This window comes from Eptesicus fuscus, chromosome 11 (assembly GCF_027574615.1).
Source record: "Eptesicus fuscus isolate TK198812 chromosome 11, DD_ASM_mEF_20220401, whole genome shotgun sequence".
NCBI classification, from domain to species: Eukaryota; Metazoa; Chordata; class Mammalia; order Chiroptera; family Vespertilionidae; genus Eptesicus; species Eptesicus fuscus.
In genome coordinates, this window is record NC_072483.1 from 84,458,364 (window position 1) to 84,479,477 (window position 21,114).

General features: G+C 41.6%; 1 protein-coding gene across 3 annotated transcripts in view; it reads left to right on the forward strand.

The window, feature by feature from the left end:
- The first annotated feature begins 7,325 nt into the window (after positions 1-7,325).
- ALS2 (alsin Rho guanine nucleotide exchange factor ALS2) overlaps positions 7,326-21,114 on the forward strand; it is a 54,134-nt gene continuing 40,345 nt past the window's right edge. For all 3 annotated transcript variants that reach the window (XM_054722886.1, XM_054722885.1, XM_054722884.1), the window contains exons 1-3: positions 7,326-7,351; positions 19,546-19,624; positions 20,309-20,463. In XM_054722886.1, the coding sequence (XP_054578861.1) occupies positions 19,605-19,624; positions 20,309-20,463 (175 nt within the window). In that variant the 5' untranslated portion in view covers positions 7,326-7,351; positions 19,546-19,604. The remainder of the gene's footprint in view (positions 7,352-19,545; positions 19,625-20,308; positions 20,464-21,114) is intronic.

Genomic DNA, 21,114 nt, shown 5'->3' on the forward strand with positions numbered 1-21,114 from the left:
GGGCGGGGAAGGGGAGAGAGAAACATTGATGTGAGAGAGACACATCGATCAGTTGCCTCCGGAAAGTAGGATTGACCCTGCAACCCAGGAACATGCCCTTGACTGGGAATCGAACCCTTGACCCTTCAGTGTGTGGGGCTGATGCTCTAACGACTGACTACACCACCCATCACTTCAGTTTTCTATGTGCTTTGCCACTCACAGCCAAGGTGGCTCCACCTCGGGCAAACTCTCAAAGTTACACACGTCCTTTTACAAACATCTTTTTTCTTAACCCCACCCGGTTACTTCATAGGTTTATTCCTCCAACTGCCTTTATCACATACTTAAGCCTAGCCGTTACTAGGGCTGGACAAACCAGACATGGCCCCGAGTCTCTAAAACTTAAAGTGTTTAACCAACTTTTTAAAAAATTAAGCATTTTAAAATCTGTGCCAATCGATTAGGCCTCTTCCCCTCAGGACTCCTGTGCCCGCCCCAGCCCCCAGCCCCCAGGAGCCCCTACCATGGGAGGGCCTTCAGTAACAGCCAGGGAAAGTGATGGAGCTGGAGACCCCGAGTAAGAAAAGTCCATTAAAAAAATTAACTGAAAGATAGGAAGGGGAGAGGGGAGGAGGAGCAAGAGGCAGAGAGAGGGAGAAGGAAGGAAGGGAAGGAAGAGGAGGGGGGAAAAGTTTAACCTGGGGCTTCCTCACTGCTTCCCACCAGTGCCTGGATTGGGATAAGGCAGAAGGACACACACACACACACACACACACACACACACACACACCTCGGTAACCAAGACAAATAAAAATAATAAATAATCTTAATGCAATATTTTTAAATTAAAACAAAAATGAATGTAAAAAACCCATGGTGAACAAAGTACAGTAACAGCATTTTAAATAAAAACGCGCTCCTGCTGCTTGTTTTACGATCTGTGCAAAGGGATCAGTCAGGGCTTTCCAATCAGCCATCGGTTCCACCCAGTGGCTGCAGGGGTTCCCCGCTTCCCACCTCCAACCCTGCCTGGGCGGGCAGGCGCGTTTATGAGGGTTGACAATGGTGTGTGAGTAGATTGGCAACACGGGGTTTTACTTATGGATGTTTTTCCAAACTGTTAGGCTTTTATTAACTTTTTCCCATTGATTCCAAATATGAGAAGCTATTTTGATCCACGTATGCATAGGGCGCACATTTTTCTTGTTGCCTCAGGCTCCAGTGTGGCTGGATCGGCTGTTTCCCACTTCCTACCCCTTCCCCTCTGCACGCCAGAGCTCCACAACTTCCATCGAACTCTTCGTCCTTGTCCCTTAAAACCTGCTTTTCTTTAAGTACCAGCATCTATGAAAAAGTACTTAGTACCAAGGGCTTCTCCTCTTTTTTAAATTATAAAGTATTGCAAAAGCATTGCTTCCTTTTTTTCATTGCAAATGAACACTAGAGGCCCGGTGCATGAAAATTCATGCACTGGAGGGGGGGGTGTCCCTCAGCCTGCCCTGACCCCTTTCACAGTCCGAGAGCCCTCAGGGGTGGGAGGCAACCCAGTGATCAGGGGAAGGCGACACCCCCATCACACCTCTGCTGCTGCCACTGCTGGCAGCATAAGCCTCAGCCAACCCTGGTTACCTGAGCCTCGGGCGGCCCTGGGTGGCTGGGCAGCCGCTGTCCAAGGCTTGCCTGTGCCTCGGGCTGGCCCTGGGTGGGTAGGGGGCTGAGGGGACTGGGGGACTCTGGAGGCAGGCACGTGGAGCGGCCATACCTGCCTGGGGGCAGGCCTGGCTGTGCTGTGCGCCTGCCGCCCAAGCGGGGCTGAGGGGACTGGGCGCCGCCATCTTGTGGCTGTGGGTGCTGCCATCTTTGAGGGTGTGGCAGTCAATTAGCATATTCCCTCCTTATTGGCTGTGGGCACTGCCATCTTTGTGAGGGTGTGATGGTCAATTAGCATATTTCCTCTTTATTAGATAGGATCATAAATCACATAACATTTGTAGATTAGTCCAGGAACAAATACAGTATTTACTTCACTGTTACTATAGAAAAACATGTTCTAAGTTTCAAACTCACTTGCAAATAAATATTTGGGATGCTATTTTTTATAGGTTGGGCCTAAATGCTTTCTTTAAATGTTTATAATTTATATGTTATATACTGTAATACACACACAAAAAGAGGCCCTTTGGCCCAAACTACTGCTCTTTATTTTTAGCACACCACAAAAAAAGTGACTGAAATGCCCAGCTTGAGAAGCGTAACATTATTAAGCATATATTACATAAAAGTAACTCAGATACAGAAGAATATGTAGATATTTACATTTTATTAAAATATACTTGCTTTAGTGGTTACTTATATGTCATAATGCAGGATTTATGAACATGTGCCTCAACAACGCTCATATAGCTTCATGCTTCCATTCTAAAAATAAGTCAGCATTTGCTTACCTACATCTGGTGATTAATCATTTAATCCACTAATTACTTTTGGTATGAGATGAGTAGAAGCATTCCTATTTAAATCATTCCCCAAAATTACAATATGCCACCAGCAGGTCTTTGCCCCTCATTTGGTTCATTATCTTCTTGCATGAAGTCCAGCCACATAGTAAAGTACTCCCAGATGTCAACGAGAGTTGGGTGCCCCTGTTCTAAAATCTCAACCACTCGGAATCTCAGCATCCATTTTTGAAAACAAAGGTCTAAGTTGCTTAAACTCCCCTTTTTAATTTGGGATAGAGAGAAATGTAATCTAATTCAGTAAGAATAGAAAGTGTAACACACACATACACACAGCCTCTATGTTAATGGTTAGGTAGAATACAATAACAGGCTACAACTATACTTTAAAAGCCCAGAATAGCTTCCTGTGGTATACTTTTAAAACACCTTTTTGATCATTTCTGTTTAAATATCCTCAAAGGACCCCCTCTTCCCCTACTCCCAATGGAATCAGTCTAAATTCCTGGGCTTGGCTCTGACAACCTGACTTTACCCTGCCCCGCCCATCACCATTCCCCAATCATCCACCTACACGTCACGGCAGCACACCAGTAGCCTCACTGTCCAACAAACCTTCCTTGCTGTTCTGTTTCTCATCTGACATGCTCTTCCCTTGGCGGTCTCTGCCCCTCCTTCAAGGCCTAGCTGAGGTTCCATCTTTGCTCTGAACCTTTCCTTACCTCTCTGGTTCTCCCCACCTCTACCCCCATCTCCTGAGAGGCTGAGCTCCTGGATCTCTGATTGTCTGAACTGTGCTCTCTAAGGACTAATTTCACTGTTCTCCTAGCAAGTTAGTAAATGCATTCTTTGAAGAGTACGAACTTTATCTATGCTCCTTTCAGGCTCCTAATAAATGGCTGTTAAAGTAAATAATAGCATTTATATGTGTGTGAAGCCACCCCCACCCCACACATAGACACACATGGAGGATGGGGGCCTAGAACCAGTGTTTACTTCTTGTTTTTGTGACCCCAGTTTGAGCACATCCCTGTCCACTGCCCCCCAAGAGTCTTAGTTTCTAATGCCAGCCTTCACTGAGCCTGTTACTTCTGTTATTCTCTATCATCTCTTTTTTGAACCCTACTTTTTATCTTAGTCCTGAGTCCTCTATTCAACACTTTGATCCAGTGGGAGTTCAAGTGTGTGTGTGTGCAGGGGCGTGTGGTGGAATGAGAATTTGGAGTTTGGAGATCTAGATTTAGAGACCTTGGGTGTGGGTCCCTCTGCCACTTAGAGTAGTTGGGTTAACCTGGGAAAGTCAGTGGGCTTCAGTTTGTTCATGTGTATTTTAGGAATAATTATACCCATCATGGAGTTGTTTTAAGGATAAAATACACATGTGAAGCATTTTGCAAATAATATATTGTATTGCAATATCATCTAAATTAGGCTATCATTGCCTTCCATAGGCTGCACCCCACTCCCCTCCACACACACTCACAGAGACACACACTGACACACTCACTCCTGGATTGTTCCGGGGCATTGAACCCTTTTGACCTTTGAGTCCAAGAGGATCCTTGTTTTCTGACTTTTAAGAACAAAAAAGTGGGAGAATCACTCCTCAGTTCCTCCAGTGGATAATCAGCCAGAAGACTGGAGCTAGAACCAGCGTCAGGCAGGAATTCAGGCAGGTCCTGGTGAAGCTGTGCTGCAACACTGGCACTCGCTGGTGCCAATCCTTCGGCCGCACTTGGCCAGGAACTGGGCTGACCTGGAAGGAACTTGAGGGCTTCACTCACATTCTGGCACCTGAATGCGCTTCCATGTGGCTTATCTCTACACGTTCTCTTACCAATCTGTGGTATTGCTGAAGCTTCTTTAGGGTGGCAGCTGGCTTCTCAGAGGGAGATCTGGAAGCTGCCAGTTTATTTAAGGAATTAATTCAGAAGCCCCAGAACTTCATTTCTGCCACATTCTATTAGTGAAAAACAACAACAACAAAAAACCCACAAACCTAGGCCACGATCAGGAGAAGAAGAAATAGATTCCATCACTGGCTGCCAAGAGTGGCATTTGCATACATGAATGGAGGAACCCATGGCGCCATCTCTGGAGACTATCGTCCACACCAGCAGAGTGCAAGTTCGTGAGAACAGGGACTCTTGCCTGTTTCGTTTCATTATCATGTCTCCCTAGTGCCTAGAGCAGTGCCCAGCACAGTATAAGTTTTAATATCTATTTAATAGCACATTTAATAAATATCTATTTAATCCAAGAACTTTAGGGACAAGTGAAAGAGTCTGAAAAGTGTAGGAGGAAAACCCAGGAGTTTGTCCCAGAAGTCTAGAAGAATAAGAGGGAAAGGAAGATAAGACTACATACTTTTTTCGTGTTTCAAAAAATAAGTAAAAAGTATACTCAAACTATATTTTGTAAAGTTACAAGCTCAAACAGTGCAATACTGCATAGAGTAAAAAGTGAGTTTTACTTCCACTTTTGTTCCCAATTCTCCTTGGCATTAGTCACTTTTTAAAAGTTTTTATTTTTAATTTTTTTATAGAGAGAAACAGAAACATCAATTTTTAAAAATATATTTTTATTGACTTTAGAGAGGAAGAAGGAGGGAGAGAGAGAGAGATAGAAACATCAATGATGAGAGATAATCATTGATCAACTGCCTCCTGCACGCTCCCTACCGGGGATCGAGCCCATAACCTGGGCATGTGCCCTTGACCAGAATCTAACTTGGGACCCTTCAGTCTGCAGGCCAATGCTTTATCCACTGAAATGAACCGGCTAGGGCAGAAACATCAACTTGTTATTCCATTTATTCATGCACTCATTGTTTGCCTCTTATATGTGCCCTGACCAGGGCTCAAACCTACAACCTTGGTGTATCAGGATCATGCTCTAAGCAACTGAGCTGCCCAGCCAGGGCTAGTTACATTTTAATGTGTCCTTTTAGAGGACACTCTCTCTCTAAAAGTCACATATACACAATTAGTGGAGTACAATACACGCGACTCAGTATCTAGTATTTTTTCTCTTAACAATTTTAACTTCTAGATCATTCCATATCAATACAGATAAATTCATTCTTTCATTTAAACGGCTGCATAAAATGTTTTCATTCTTAGACAGAATCATTAGATTCCAAAAGTAGGAGGTGACTACTGGTGTCGGTAGACCTGAAAAAGTAGAGATTATAGAAAGGGGGAGGAAAGAGTGGGAAAGAAAAGGAGGTTGCTAAAGAAATGAGGACAGATCCCTAACCGGTTTGGCTCAGTGGATAGAGCCTTGACCTGTGGACTGAAGGGTCCCAGGTTCGATTCTGGTCAAAGGCATGTACCTTGATTGTGGGCACATCCCCAGTAGGGGGTGTGCAAGAGGAAGCGGATGGATGTTTCTAACTCTCTATCTCTCTCTCTCTCTTCCTCTCTGTAAAAAATCAATAAAATATATTTTTTAAAAAAGAAAGAAACGAGGACAGAGGAAAAAGAAATGAAAAGATGGTTTAGGCAGGAACAGGCTCATATACTGAAGAATAAGAGTAAGAAAGAGGCAGAGATTGAAAATGCACAAAAGAGAAGGGATAATATCAGAGCAAAGTCTCTAAAGGGATTGGGAGGGATTTGGGGTTCAAGTGGCCGGATTAACCTTGAGAGGACAGAACACCTCTCAGAAGGAATGGAAGGGCTGCAGGTAGGTTTTGTAATAGTGGCTGGTGGGAGTTAAGGAAATTCCTTCGCAGTGGTCTCATTTTCTTCAGAAATGTAGGAGGCAAAGTTTTTCATTTTTCCCAAAGGGCTGGGGTGGATAGAATTCAGTGAGAAGTTAGGAGCGTGAGGGTTGGGAATAGTAGGGGGCCGGGAATAGCAGAATATCTGAGTAGCAGTTTGGAAAAGACTGTTTTAGGCTTAGCAAGGTGGCCGGGTCCCATGGAAGTCCCGACTGAAGTTGGACACGCTGGTGTGCACTGGAGCCAGGTCACAGGTTGCGTGCTTTCCAGCACTGGTGCAGAGCGGGCAAGGCTGGTTTAACTGCTGCAGGCTCACGGGTTTGCAGGTGGGCGGAGGATCAAGACGACCACTGAGCTGAGGGTAACGGTGAACGTGACAGACCATTTCGGCCAGGAGCTCCGGACCCTGACTGCACACCTGCCATCGGTGGCCCGGATACAAGTTTGCAGGTTCAGCCAAGGCAGAGGGAGCTTCCGCACGGCTCCCGGAAATCTTCGTGGGGGTCTTGGGTGCGAGCTGAGTCCGAAGGGGGCTGTGGCTGCGGAAAGCAAACGGGTTTTACTCCTATTGTATAGCGGGGTGCCTTGTGGGTATCGTAGGAGAGGCCAATTCATTCCCTCCCACCCTCCTCCGTCCTTTGGGGTTGCAGCTAAGGAGTGAAAAGCGTGCACTGCAGGGCCAACCCGCGCCTCAGGCGATGACGTCATTCGCGGGAGCGGAAGAGACTACCGTTAGGGTACAGTCCCTAGAAGCGCTTTGCAGATATTTTAGCCTTTTCGCTGTAAAGAGTAGCAAACTTACCCTTCTGATTCTTGCAGTTTGAGGCGGTGACACAATGACTGCAGCTACCAATCACTCTGCCACCAGCAGTTTCAGCAGCAACCGGGCAGTGAGGCCCCCTGCGGCTCCAAGTGACGTCATCGGCTTCAGAACTGGGGGCCCCGCCCTATGGTAAGGGAGGGGCAGACCTGCTGAGGTTTTTGTCCGCGGGGCCCAACGCCTCTTGGATAATTTTGATCCCTACCAGGCACTGTCGGCCACTGACCCCGCCTACTTCACACTCGCTCGTCGCCTACTGGCCCGCGGCCGCCGAAGGCCCCGCCCCCCGTGAATCAGCTGATCTCGCGGTGTTGTTGGGCTGCAAGCTCGCTGGGGATGCAGACCGCGGTGCCGCTGGCAGAGCGTCAGGTGAGCCGGTGCGCGTCCCGGGGCGGCCTGGGCTTCTGAGGGCGGCTTGGCCCGGGCCTCCGGTGTGTGCGGGAGGCGGGGTCCGGGTGGGAGGCGGAGGCGCGGGGCCCGCGATCGCGCTGCGGGGACCCACAAAGACAGCGCTCGCGGTTTCCCAAGCCGGCATCCGACCGACGGCGCCCCTTCGCCCGGGCCCCAGGTTCTCCCAGTCGCCACCTTTCCTCCCTCCCCAGACGGGGCGCCCCTGCGGTGGTCTCAGCCGCGTGAAGCGCCTTCACGACCCCCCTCTTCCCGGCCCCACCCACGCTGCCTTCCCCCCATTCATTCGTGAGGATCGATTGAGTGCTCACTCCTAGCGCGGAGCTGAAAATCCCGGGTCGCTGGCCGCGAACCGGGGAGAGTGCACCGGGCGGCTTTGCCCCGGGATGCAGATCGCCGCGGAGAGGGGCGATCGAGGGTTTTGGTGGCTTGACAAGGCGGTTTCGGACAAAGAACATGACTTGGACGTGAAGAATTCGTAGTTTAGCCAAGTCCTGGCGTGTGTAAAATGATCTGCCCGAGGGCGGCAAGTTCTTTGGAGGAGCGACGACGGGACGTAAACAGGGGCTGTCTGAGGAAACGGCCCTGGCGCTGGCGTGGGTGCCCGTGGGTGACAGGGCTGCTTTGGAGACAGACAGCTGTGTGCTGGCAGGAGAGGTGTGCGAACTCCCGCGCGGGAGGCCTTGGATGCTGAGGGGACAGGGAATGCACTCTCCTATGCCAGGGACTGTGTTCTCGTTCTGGTTGAGGGTGGAAAAGGCTCACATGCACATCCTTCGTCTACTGCCTTTTAGGTTTGTTGGTGGCCGTGACTGTTCTCTCAGAGGCTTTACGATGTGTGTTTATGATGAACGGGTATAAACATTCAGCAAACTTATTGGTCCAATTTTTTTTTTTCAGTTTATCATTGATATGAATGGTTTGGAGTGACCACCTTCGGGTTAATGAATACTTAACTTAAAAGCAGTGAAATTTTTGCTTTTGCAGTAAATTGCAGTATTTTAATCTTATTAATAAAAGCAGAGTGGTTAAGATCCTAGGATTTGGATCTGGATATACATCCACTTATGTTGGGGAAAGTTACTTAACTTTCCTGCCTCATTTTCTTTATCTTTAAGTTGGAGGTCAAAGTACCTTCCTCAGAGTAGTATCTTTACATTTTATAGTTCATGTATCATTTATTACAGTGCCTGGCACCTGGTAGATATTCAATACATACTAGCTAGTTTTATAATTATTAATTTCTTCTTTCACTATATCATGACCCAAACTGACTTTTTTTTTTTTTTTTTTACTAAATGGTGGGAAAGAGAACTAAATATTTTTAGAAAAGAACTATAATTCACTTTTAAAAATCAAGGGATAGTTTCCAGATAATTTTATGATACATAGACTTATAGTTAGAGAAGATATGATTTCAGGATTGTCTGTAGTAACTTTGGAATCCATAAGGGCATCTAAAGATGCTGATGGAATCTATACCTAGTTTAAATTTAATACTTAGTTCTCAAACTGTGATTACTATTGACAGATTCAAGGCTTATAACTATAGCAAAAAAGTTCAAAGCTGTTTCACAATATTAACATTTTAAAAGATAATGATGAAGAAAGTAAAGTAATAAACAAGACTTTTTTTTTCCCAGTGGGGTGGGGGGATTTGAGTGGCATTATATAAGCCTTTTTTAAAAAAAAGATTTAAGCAATGTTAACTGGAATTTCTTTTCTCCAAAGCTCAGCCTTTCACAGTTTAGATTGTGATTGAAACACTTTGAACAGTTTGACTGTTAAAGAAGCAAAGGGTTTACTACCAGTAAGAACACTCTTGACACCTGATTTTAGTTTTTGTGTGGTTAGTTGGAAAGATTACTATTAATCGTTTGTCTTTTCATGAAAAGACACTGGTTTAATGTAATATTGCTGGGTCCATTTTAAAATTATTTCCAAAGAATATGACTGGCTTGTAAACACCTTCTATAATTCTGTATGAATGTGAGACTATATAAGGTATGAGTTAAAAAATAGGAAGGGATGTAAGAGTGGTGGTTTTTGAGCTGGTGTGAAAGGCCTGCTTTGATGTAGTGTGAGGTTGTGTCCCTTTCTCAGACACTCAGGAATGCTGTGAGGATTTTAATGACTTCTAAATCATTTAGCGGTTTTTATAACTTTATGGAATTAAATCTGTGACATATTCCAACTGTATTAGGGATATAGGTTTTTCTGGTAGAGATTTTTTAAAACATTTTTTTCTTTTAACTCTTCTTTATTGATGATCAAACAGTTCAGTCATCAGTAATAAGTGAGTAGTAGATTTTATAGGGTAAAATAAAATCTTCCTTAAGAAAATGAATGGTAACCACAAATAAAGTAGCAATAAACTATGATTTGGAGCTGTTTAGTATTGCATTTATTTTCCTATCCTCATCACCTGTTTATATATGTAATGGTGGTGTCTTTACATTGTTTTGTGTGTGTGTTTTTTAAATCTTCACCCTAGGATATGTTTATTGATTTTTAGAGAGAGAGGAAGGGAGAGAAAGAGAGAGAGAAAACTTCAATGTGCCCTGACTGGAAATTGAACCCGCCTGCAACCTTTTGGTGTATGGGATGATGCTCCGACCAGATGAGCCATGCCAGCCAGGGCTAGAGTTCTTTTGTGAAAAAAATGGGATAATTCTCTCACCTCCTATGGGGCTCTTTGTGAATTATTGGTAGAGAGAAGATCAGCTTTAGTCTCATTAATTCCACAAATTGATCATCTCATGTTTCCCTTAATGTCACATTATTAAAATTTTTTTTTTTTCTGAGTCATCATACAGTTCACATGACCTCTGTATTAGGAAGGTAGTGGTTATGATACGGTTATAATAACCTGGTTATTATTTAACAAGAAAGGAGTAAAGGGAAGACCAGATAATATAGGCATGCCATTTATACAGCTTTGATAATTTAACACTCTCTAAGTTTTGATTGATGGGGGAAGGGATTGGACAAAGGCAGTTTAGATACATGCCCATCAAGGTCTGAGTGACATGAGAAGGTGCCTACCTGTCTGTCAATCGCACCTGGGAACAGGTAATTGGCCAGAATAGGCGTGGCCACTGCAAGGGGCAGGGGTGAAACCTGAATATTTAAACTTCTGAACAAAGGGAATTCTCTCTTGGCTCCTGGTTCTCTCTCTCCTGTGCTAGGCTCCTGGCTTTCCGTTGTAGGGGGTGTGCTCGCCTGCATTCGTCCACGTGACACATAGCCATGTGGGCTCCACACCGTGGATTAATGGACTTTAGTTAGCTTGATGCTGAACTTGACCTGGCTGCAATTTGGAAAGGAAGCTCTGGACACTGGCTTTGCTTTGGGCTCTACTGGAACCCCAGCTGCACCTCTTTCAGGACTGGGTTAAGGGACATGGGACTTTGCAACCCAAGAAACATAATTCCAGGCCAACAAAAGCCATTCATCCTCCCAGGCGAGTCTTAGACTTCTTTTTCTAAAGATATATTGCAAGAGCCATCCCACTCTCACCATTGATGGGGAAATTGGAGCCACTAACTTCTCTGGTAACAGTTAGACCTAACATTGGCATCTGGGTGAGCTTTCCTCCTTCCTTCCGAAATGTTAACTAAACTTGGGGCAATTGCCCAAATAAACATTAGCAAAGATGATTATAGCAGCTCTTAAAATGGCAATAAAGTAGAACAATTCAGCTGTACTTCAGTAGGGAAATGTATAAACTATGGTTTATTTATACAATGGAATACTATCCCCTAGTAAAAATGAATGAACTAGATCTGTGTTCATCAACATGGATACATTGCATGTATATAATATTGAGTGGAAAACAAGTTGCCAAAGGATATATACAGTGTGATGTACTTATATAGAGCTTTAAAGTAATACATGATACATTGTTTATTGATATACATGTACCTAATGAAAGTACATAAAATATAGGAACATACAGAAATAAGACATATTAACTCTGGCCAAGAAAGGTTTGGATGAGGCTCCTTCAGATCTCTAGAAGTTTTTCTTCTATTTTAAAGAACTGAAGTAAATATGAAAATATGTTAATATCTGTTAAAACTGAGTGACAGGGTATGGTACATGTATTTTTTCCTCTTACAGATTTATGTATGATTAAGATAGTTTGTGAGCCTCGCACTTTAACATTTTTGTTTATAATCAGGGCTCTCACCCAGTAAGCTTTCTTTATTTTACTTCCTAGTCTCAAGGCAGTCGGCTCTGGAAAAAGAGTTATTTTTCTCCTGCAATGTGTGCCTGTGAAAGCTTTTCTAAGAAGAGACAGACCAATTATTTAGTCAATTTTACTTTGCTGTTTGACTTGTGCTCCTGGGAAAATGCTTTTCTTAGGATATAAGAAATGATCTTTCTTAAAAGGCTGCAGGGGAATTTAAATTTTAAAGACTCTTGGGAAATACAGGCATATACTGATCATGAACGCTGTAAAGTATTGCGGAGCAGATTGGCAGAGTGACTCAGATGCAAAAGTACTACTGGTCATTAACACTTAAAGTTTGAGTTGATTACATTTTAGTATAATGTGGTAAGCCCGAGTTTATACTGTGAATGCAGGTGTCTTAGTTATTGCTCTAAGAAAATAATTCTCTCTTTACAGGTATTAATAAGTAAACATGTTGACAATATGTTAAGTAGTTGAGTAATGAATAGTAAATTTAATAGCCGATCCCTAATGTAACCTCAGTATTTAAACTTGTGAGTTAAACAGTATTTCCATTTCTAATCAAGAACACTGTTACTAGCATTTTCAAAATAAGTGAAACTTATAACTCCAGAGCAGTATTTTTTTTGTTATGTATACTCCCTATTCAATTATGTGGCCCCTTGATGATCTTAAATTAAGCATTTGGATGTTACTGATTGGTAAAAATAAGCCAATATACTTTGAACTGTGTTTCTATAATATTGCCTTTAAAAACATTGGCCATTTTAATAAAAGAATAATAGCAAAATATTAAAGGAATAAATAATTTGTGTCATAAATTATACTGCAACATGTAATAACAGGGACAAATTATTGGAGTACCTAGGAATTTGAAATTCAGTTGCTAGTATTCTAATATCCATCAAAATGTTTCATGGGGAATTTAGTAGTCTGAAAAATTTCATTTTTAAAAGATGCAGTAAGTACAAAAAGGAGCTAATGGGCATTGCTGGACCTTTATCCCCACCCTCCACCCCTACCCCATGTAACCTCCCCTCCATGGTAATATCCATTTTAAAGTGTGCAGTTTTAATAATTTTCAAGGTGAAATTAGCAGGCCATATAAAAGAGCCTAGCATCCCTGATTGCACCAAAAACTGTCTCATGTACTAAAGAGAAAGAGACTGTTCTTTCCTGGGTTGTCTAACATTTGTGAAGTGATATGAAATATAAGTGATTTTATTGTTAGAAAATACATTAGCAAATTATGTATGTTTCTACTAGGAGATGTCACTTTCCTTTTGTGTCTGATACTGACTTTTATTACAAGCTCTAGAAATCTTCTGTATCATTTGGAAGTCTGTGGATTGGAACTTAAGATCAAGGGCTGTCTTCCACTGACTCAGCTTGTACCTGGTGGTTGCTGTGGGTACAAGAGTATACTGATGAGTAAGTCATAGTTTCTGACCTTTAGGAGTTTATAATATATTTTGAATCAATGGCTTAGTAAGTGCATTATCTCATTAATAACAGCATTGTAAATAACAAGTACTTTTAGGCCAGCCTACTGACTTTGTTGAAGGCATAAATTTACCGAATCCCTGAACTCTGGGTCAGGATTTAAGGGGTTGGTCGGCTCCTACAGTGGTATCAGGCAGTGCGTCCACTGCATTAATTAAGGCTGAGAGGGCTGGAATTCAGAGAGGCCTTGACCTTTGGTAGTGGTTGGTTTGTCAAGATGTCACTGCAAGATGAGTGTTGCTTGACCTTCAGTAGTGTTGGTGATGGCTTCCGTGGCAGGATCTTCAGGAAGTAGCAGTTGTTGGTGTTTAGATTAGCTGTAAGTCAGGCATTTGAGTCCAAAGTTGCCTTAATCTATGTGTAAATATAAGCAAACATTTATTAAGCATGTGCCATGTGTAGAGTACCATAGTGTTTTAAATTGTTGTTTACCAAACTCACAGTATAAACTCTACATTGCAATGAAATGTAGTCATATTTTAAAAATAGAGTGTAAGTGACTGCATGAAATCTGTAGTAGTTTTATATTGGGTTTACTCTATGTCCAAATTCCTTTCAGGATATTCTGATACAGTTTGCTTCTCTATTATTTTTATTGTCTTTCTTAATGTCTTGTTATTCTGAACACTAATATCTTTACATTTATAACTACAATTATTGCTTTATTTTACTATTTTAACCAATACACCTATTTTAAACCAGTAAGTGATAGGAGAAGAAGACAAGAGGGCCCAACTTTGCTAGTGTAAGTTAGCTTTCTGTATGTTGAGGGTACTGTCTGCTTTACATAGTCATTCTTCTAGTGATAAAGACAGAACACACCAGTACGTAAACTCCTTAACAGCGGGAACTTGTCTGTTTATAGGCCTAGTCTGTCTATAGTAATTTATTGAGTACCTGTTACATATCAGGACTGTGTTAAGCAGCTGGGATATAATAAGAGAATAAGATATTATTGGCTCCCATGGCAGTTTTAGATTAGCAAACCTGGAACATAGTAAGTGCAAAAAACGCACATGGTTTTAGTTGTTGAAATTTAAGCATTTGAAAGTTAGTATATCTATGACTTACAAATTTACCTTTCACTGCATTATTAAGGCAAAAGGACTTTATCCGAAGAATAAAGACTCCTACATGATTTGATTTTCTCTGTGCATTTGGGATAATAGTCTACTGACACATTTCTGTTCTCATTTTAAAATTATTTATATTCTGCCTTGTTCCAAAAAATATTAAGGCATTTTACAAAAATGTGTAAATATGGCAAGATAAAATAAACAATGAATGGAGCCAGGAGTGAGGTTAGGACACATATCACACATACTGTGAAGTCCTAGTCACTTACATCATATGGGACTATATCCTCCCACTACAAAATCTGTGATCCTGCCTATATCTTTACCCGTGGTTTCCTTCCTTTTTAAAATGTAGACCCTTCCTTTTGTGAAAGATCAACCCACCACACATGTTCCTATTTCACTTTGTCCAGGACTTGGTTCTGCCCTCTCTCCTTATCTCCCTTGCATTCGAGGATCAATGCCATTGTCCTGCAAACATGTTTGACTCTCCCACAACACACAAAAACACACCCTTGCTCCTCACATTTCTCTCCAGCTACTGCTCCATTTCTCTGTTTGCCATTTTAACAACATTTTTCAAAAGAATCAGTTGCATGAACTTGGATTTCATGTCCTTACCTGCCATGTACAGTCATCCTCCTCCAGTCTGGTTTTCGGTCCCCTCCTGTACTGCTCAAACCGTGGCCATCTCGGCATGATGTCTGTGCTGGCATGTCCAGGGGGCCCTTTTCAGTCCTCCTCCTGTGAGAGCCCAGCTGCATTGACCCAATTGACCAGTCCTTCCTGCTGGAAACGCCCTCCGCTTCACTTCTGTGCCCACACAGACTCGTGTTTTCTTTCTCTCAGAGCACTTCTCACCTCAGTCATTTTTGCTTGTTCTTCATCCTCTCCAGCCCTGGTGCAGGAGCTCCTTACAGCTTGATCTCTGCCTTTCCTTTCTCTTAATACACACTCCAATGATATTACCCCCTGTCTTGATTTCAAATATTATTCATATGCCTTCCCCAGTTTATATCTGTAAACTGAAACCTTTTTTCTGAACAACATACGCATATATTCATCTACTCACTTGATATGTACTTTTGGATTTCCCACAGGCATTTTAAACTTGACAGAAACAACTTTATCTTACCAGAAGCTTATCCTCCACTTCAGAATTATCTCTTTACTCTTCCCCATTTCAGTAAACAGCATCACCAACATACATTTCAAGGCAGAACCTAGAGATAATTTTTGATACCTCCTTCTCTTTTATCACCCCCCCCCCATGTCTAAAACATAATCAAGTCTTAGTTGCCCTACTCCCCTTCCTCTTTCTTCCTCTCCCTTCCCCCTCCCCCTCTTTCTACTACAAGAGCGCCCTTCAGCATTTCATGTAATCCTGGTTTGGTGGTGATGAACTCCTTTAGCTTTTTCTTGTCTGTGAAGCTCTTTTTCTGACCTTCAATTCTAAATGAGAGCTTTGCAGGGTAATCTTGGTTGTAGGTTCTTGCTATTCATCCCTTTGAATATTTCTTGCCACTCCCTTCTGGTCTGCATAGTTTCTGTTAAAAATCAGCTGACAGTCGTATGGGTGCTCCCTTGTAGGTAACTACCTGCTTTTCTCTTGCTGCTTCTAAGATTCTCTCTTTGTCTTTAACCTTTGCCATTTTAATTATGACGTGTCTTGGTGTGGGCCTCTTTGGCTTTATCTTGTTTTCTGCACTTCTGGACTTGCAAGTCAATTTCTTTCACTAGGTAGGGGAAGTTTTCTGTCATTATTTCTTCAAATAGATTTTCACTATCTTGTTCTCTCTCTCCTCCTTCTGGCACCCCCATGATGCAAATGTTGGTACACTTGAAGTTGTCCCAGAGGCTTTTTACACTGTCTTCAGATTTTTGGATTCTTTTTTTCTTTTTGCTCTTCTGATTGGGTGTTTTTGCTTCCTCATATTCCAAATTGCTGATTTGATTCTCTTGCATCCTGTACTCTACTGTTTATTCCCTGTAAATTATTCTTTATTTCAGTTAGTGTATTCTTTATTTCTGACTGGTCCTTTTTCATGTCTTTGATGTTCTCATTAAGATCCTTGAAATTCTCACTAAGTCCCTTGAAGCTCTCAGTAAGATCCTTGAGCATCCATATAACCATTGTTTTGAACTCTGTATGTAATAGTTTGCTTGCTTCCATTTCATTTAGTTCTTTTTCTGGAGATTTATCCTGTCCTTTCATTTGTGACATGTTTCTTTGTCTCCACATTTTGGCTGTTTCCTTGTGTTTGTTTCTGTGTATTAGGTAGAGCTGCTATGTCTCCTGGAATTGGTCTTAGGCAGTAGGTGTCCTGTAGAGCCCAGTGGCTTAGCCTCCCCAGTTACCTGAGGTGGACACTCTAAGTGCACCCCTTTGTGGGCTGTGTGCACTGTGTTGTAGTTGAGCCTTGATTGCTATTGGTGTCACTGGGAGGAATTGACCCCCAGGCCAGTTGGCTGTGAGGACCAGCTGCGACTACAGCAGAAGAGCTGCTGTGCAGGAGACACCCCTATTGAGCAGGACTTGCCTCAATGGGGCTTTGGTGCTCACTGAGTCTGCCCCTTGAGTGTGTCATTCATGGAAGTGTAAGTTGTAATCTGGAATGGTCTAAAGCTGTCCACTGGGTGCACTGGCTCTGGGGCCTCCTGTGAGGTGCAAAGTCAGCCACTGCCTGTGCCCTGCCTGGGGCCACTTTGTGATATAAGTTTCCCATACTATTTAGCTGCAATATTCCTTTTTAGTTATGTTTCTTTTGCAATTTTTTCTCTTCTTCTCATTGCTGTATTTGAATTTCAGGCAGACATTTCTTGAAAGTCAAACATTAAACACCATTAAGACAAAATGAGATAGATCTGTAGAAACTGATACAGAAAGATATCTATGAGTAGTATGTTAGGTAACTTTCTGTTTCTACTGTAACAAATTGCTACACACTTAGTGGCTGGAAATAACAGTTATTATCTTACATCCCTTTAGGTTAAAGTTCAACAATTCTCTCAGGGCTGAAATCAAGGTGTCAGCAGGTCTGCATTCTTTTCTGGAGGCTCTGGGAGATGACCTCCTTCCTTGCCTTTTAGCTTCTAGAGGCCACTATTTATGCCCCCTCCCTGCTCAGTCTTGAAAACCAGCTGTGTAGCATCTCTCTCACCCTGCTTCCATCATCACATCTTTCTCTCTCTCCTTCTCCCTCCCTCTTCCACTTTTAGGGACTCTTGTAATTACATCGGGTCTGCCTGGCTATCAGGTCTGCCTGGCTAACCGGATAGGCACCCTATCTTAACTTTTTGCACTCGGATGTCGAGTGTGACTTGACACGGTTAGCATCAAGATTAAAATTACTCTTTGAATGTATCAATAATTTGAAATATAAAAAAATCCAAATAAATAAGTTTGTATGAAAAGAAACTCCAGTTTTTTATTCTACTGCCGCGCTTTGTAAAATCTGGGGTATTTAAAAAATTAAATCCCGAGTAGAATAAAGGAATCGAGAAAAAAGCAAGCAAGTGCAAAGGGTTAAAGTCAGCTGACTAGCAGCCTTGATTTCCTTTTGCCAAGTAACCTAACATATTCACAAGTTGTGGGTAATAGGACAAGGACATCTTTGGGACCATTGTGCCTACCGTGTATAGTTAGTAACGAAAGAAAGTTGTAAAACAGTTTGTAGCGTTTTAATTCCCTTTGGATTTGAAAAAAATGAGTGGTGGTGAGAAACCACATGGTGTAAGGTGAAATCCCCTTTTAAAAAGCTCTGTATTTAAAAATAGAGCACTAAAAGAGAAGGTTTACTGTTTTATTCACTTTACCAAAAGATTCTCAACATTCTGAATGTCAGGCAGTAGAACAAAATTCAATTTACATACAGTTAACTACTTGTAAAGTGTGCTCCTGTACTTCCACACCCTCCCAGCGGTTTCTGCTGGGTATGGTTTAACTTTAATCAAGGGAACATTACTTCTCTTTTTTTATCTATCTTTATTGTTGAAAGTATTGCCTATGTCCCCTTTTTCTCCCCATTGGCCTCCACCCCTGACCCCAGGCCTTTACCACCCTATTGTTTGTGGCCATGGGTTATTATGCAGATATGCATACACATTCTTTGGTTGTCTTCCCATCCACCCACCCACCTCCGCCTTCCCTCTGAGCTTCCACAGTCGAACAGTTACTTCTTGATCTCTGATAGGTAAGCACAAGTTAGATCTGGCTTCAGAATTTCTCTGTACACCATGAACTGCACATTTTACGTAAAGTTAATTACTGTCACACATAAAACTGTCACGTAATGACCATATTTATCAAATTAATAGCATTTATTAAAATTATTCAGCTATATCTTTTGTTCACATAGTACCCTTCATCCAAATTTGAACGATTCAAACTCTTTCTAAAATAAGCATTAGGAAGAGGGTAATTTCCTCCAGATATACAGATGGGAAACCATAAGAATTCACAGGCAACCTGGAGTAAGCAGATGGCTCTTACATCATTCCTGCTGGTAGGGGCTGTTTGAGAGCACAGTGACCAGGTTACATCTTTCTGCAGAAAAATCATAAATTTGGCCCCAGTATTTTTATGGTTCACACAAATAAAACCTCATTGCCTTTATTTTCATGAGTTTTGGTACCCTTAAAAAAGTGAATTTTTAGTTGAAATGCATTGAGTATTACTGTCTGCCTGTTTATATTTTTCTATCTATTTCTTAAACAGTAAGTTTCTGAACTGATGGGTCATGATATTTGTACCATAATTTTCATATAGCTCTTTTCTGTTCAGTGGTTCACTTTAAGACATATTTTACTCTTCCCTGTGGATTATGGTTTTGAATTGAGGTTGACTTTAGGAAAACACTGCTAGTTCCAATAAATGAAGACCCTTCTATTTTCATAATGTAATTTTTGTGTGCATTACTGAAAAATGTAAATTAAAACTACTTGATACATTACTGAAGAGATTTTAAGAATTCTCATTTAATTGGTACTTAAATGTTCGTTTGTTCCAGAGGCTTTTAAAAAGTAACCATAATGTTTATGAAATGAACTTAACGCATTGAGTTTTCAGATTGAACTACTTTCTTTACAATGAAACACAAACCAAATAAGTCTGTTGCCTTGACAAAGTACAGCCCAATTGTCGCTAATCTTCCTTTGACATTGCGTTTTAGTCAACAGGCATTTTATATGGGCAGGCTCAGTCTAGATAGTCCTCTTTGGCAGGCAACATGTGAAATAGTTTAAATAGTTTCACTGCATATTTATTGCCGAGTGAATGTGCACTTGTTAGAGGGCTGCTTTTTTTTTTTAATCTGTGGGATAAAATAGCAAAACATTCTTTCACTGCTCTTTGTGCTCACCTGTGCTTTGACATTTAGGTCTTTAGATGCTTTTGCAAAGAGGAAATGATTTGGTGATGGAGTGCTCCCACTGACCGATGGACTCAAAGAAGGGAAGGTAAAAAACCATTTCTTCTTTCTCCTCTCTCCTTGTAGGAAAACACAGCAAGCAGGTCCGCATATGTGCAGCTTCTTTTCACTTTAATTTTCTTGTTGATAGTCATTACATAGGAATAGTGAGTGACATTTGTATTGATTGGTAGAGAAAGATGTTGAAATAAAGCTGATTAGGGATTAGTTTTGTTGCTAGTTCCTTTAAATTTGGTTCTTAAATTTTTAATAGCAATTCTAGAACTTAAATGCAGTGTGAAGTGAAATATGGATCCCTATTCCTTCTATCTTCCTCATCAAATACTTTGTTACCACATTAAAAACAAAAATTTAAAAGAAAACTCCAACTTGGGGCATGTTATAACTTTAATACCTAACCAAGGAATTAATATATTGAGAAATTAGGATCTTGACATTTTATGCTACGAAATCATAAACCTTCAAAAAATAACCCAGGTTTTGTTTGCTTCTTAGATAGAGATAAAGTAATTTGTGGGTTTAGATTATTTTTCACACCTTTTATATAACCAGTTTTATCTCCACTCTTGTGCTAAAGCATAAAATAGGTGCTAGTTAAATTATCTGACGCAGTCTCCTATGTGCTGGTAAAAGGTGCCAATCTCATGACACACTAGTAAGATACAACTCTGAGTTGCAGGAACATATAAGTGATTTTTCTTCATATTTGTAGCTCAACAAAGGCAGAAGGATCCAAAGAGAGAGGCCTGGTCCATGTCTGGCAGGCAGGATCCTGCTCTGTAACCCCAGAGAGATTGCCTGGCTGGGGAGAAAGGACTGTTCTTCAGGCGGCCCTGGGAGTGAAGCATGGAGTTCTTCTGACGGAAGGTATTGAAAAGAAGGCTTAGCGAATAGTAACTGAGTCTAACGAATGTCTGAGTGTGGACGAGCAGGAAGAGAGTTACTGGATGCCAGGTGTTTCTAATGAACTTTGCTGGAACATATATTCTTTTTGTTTTCAAAATATGTTTTTATTCCCTTTATCAGAAATTGAATTATTAAATTTAAGATATATACTATATCAGAAATCAGATTAATTCTTATATATCTTTTAAAAATATTTTTTTATTGATTTCAGAGAGGAAGGGAGAGGGAGAGAGAGATCAAAACATCAATGATGGGAGAATCATCGATCAGCTGCCTCCTGCATGCCCCACACTGGGGGATCGAGCCTACAACCCATGCATGTGCCCTGATCAGGAGTCGAACCATGACCTCCTGGTTCATGGGTTGATGCTCAACCACTTAGCCATACTGGCAGGGCTAGCTAGTTCTTATATTTAAGATATACCATAACTAGAATAAAGTGGAGAATGATAGTTTTTCTCTCATTAATCTGTCTTTTATTACAGGGCTCTTTCAGCCTAGAACCCAGAAGGATAGAGGGAAAATTATTTTTCCTCCCCTATAGAACAGTAGACTATACCCTTTGCCCTAGAGTTTAGATTTATAGTAAGCATACACCACCTTTGTATAAGT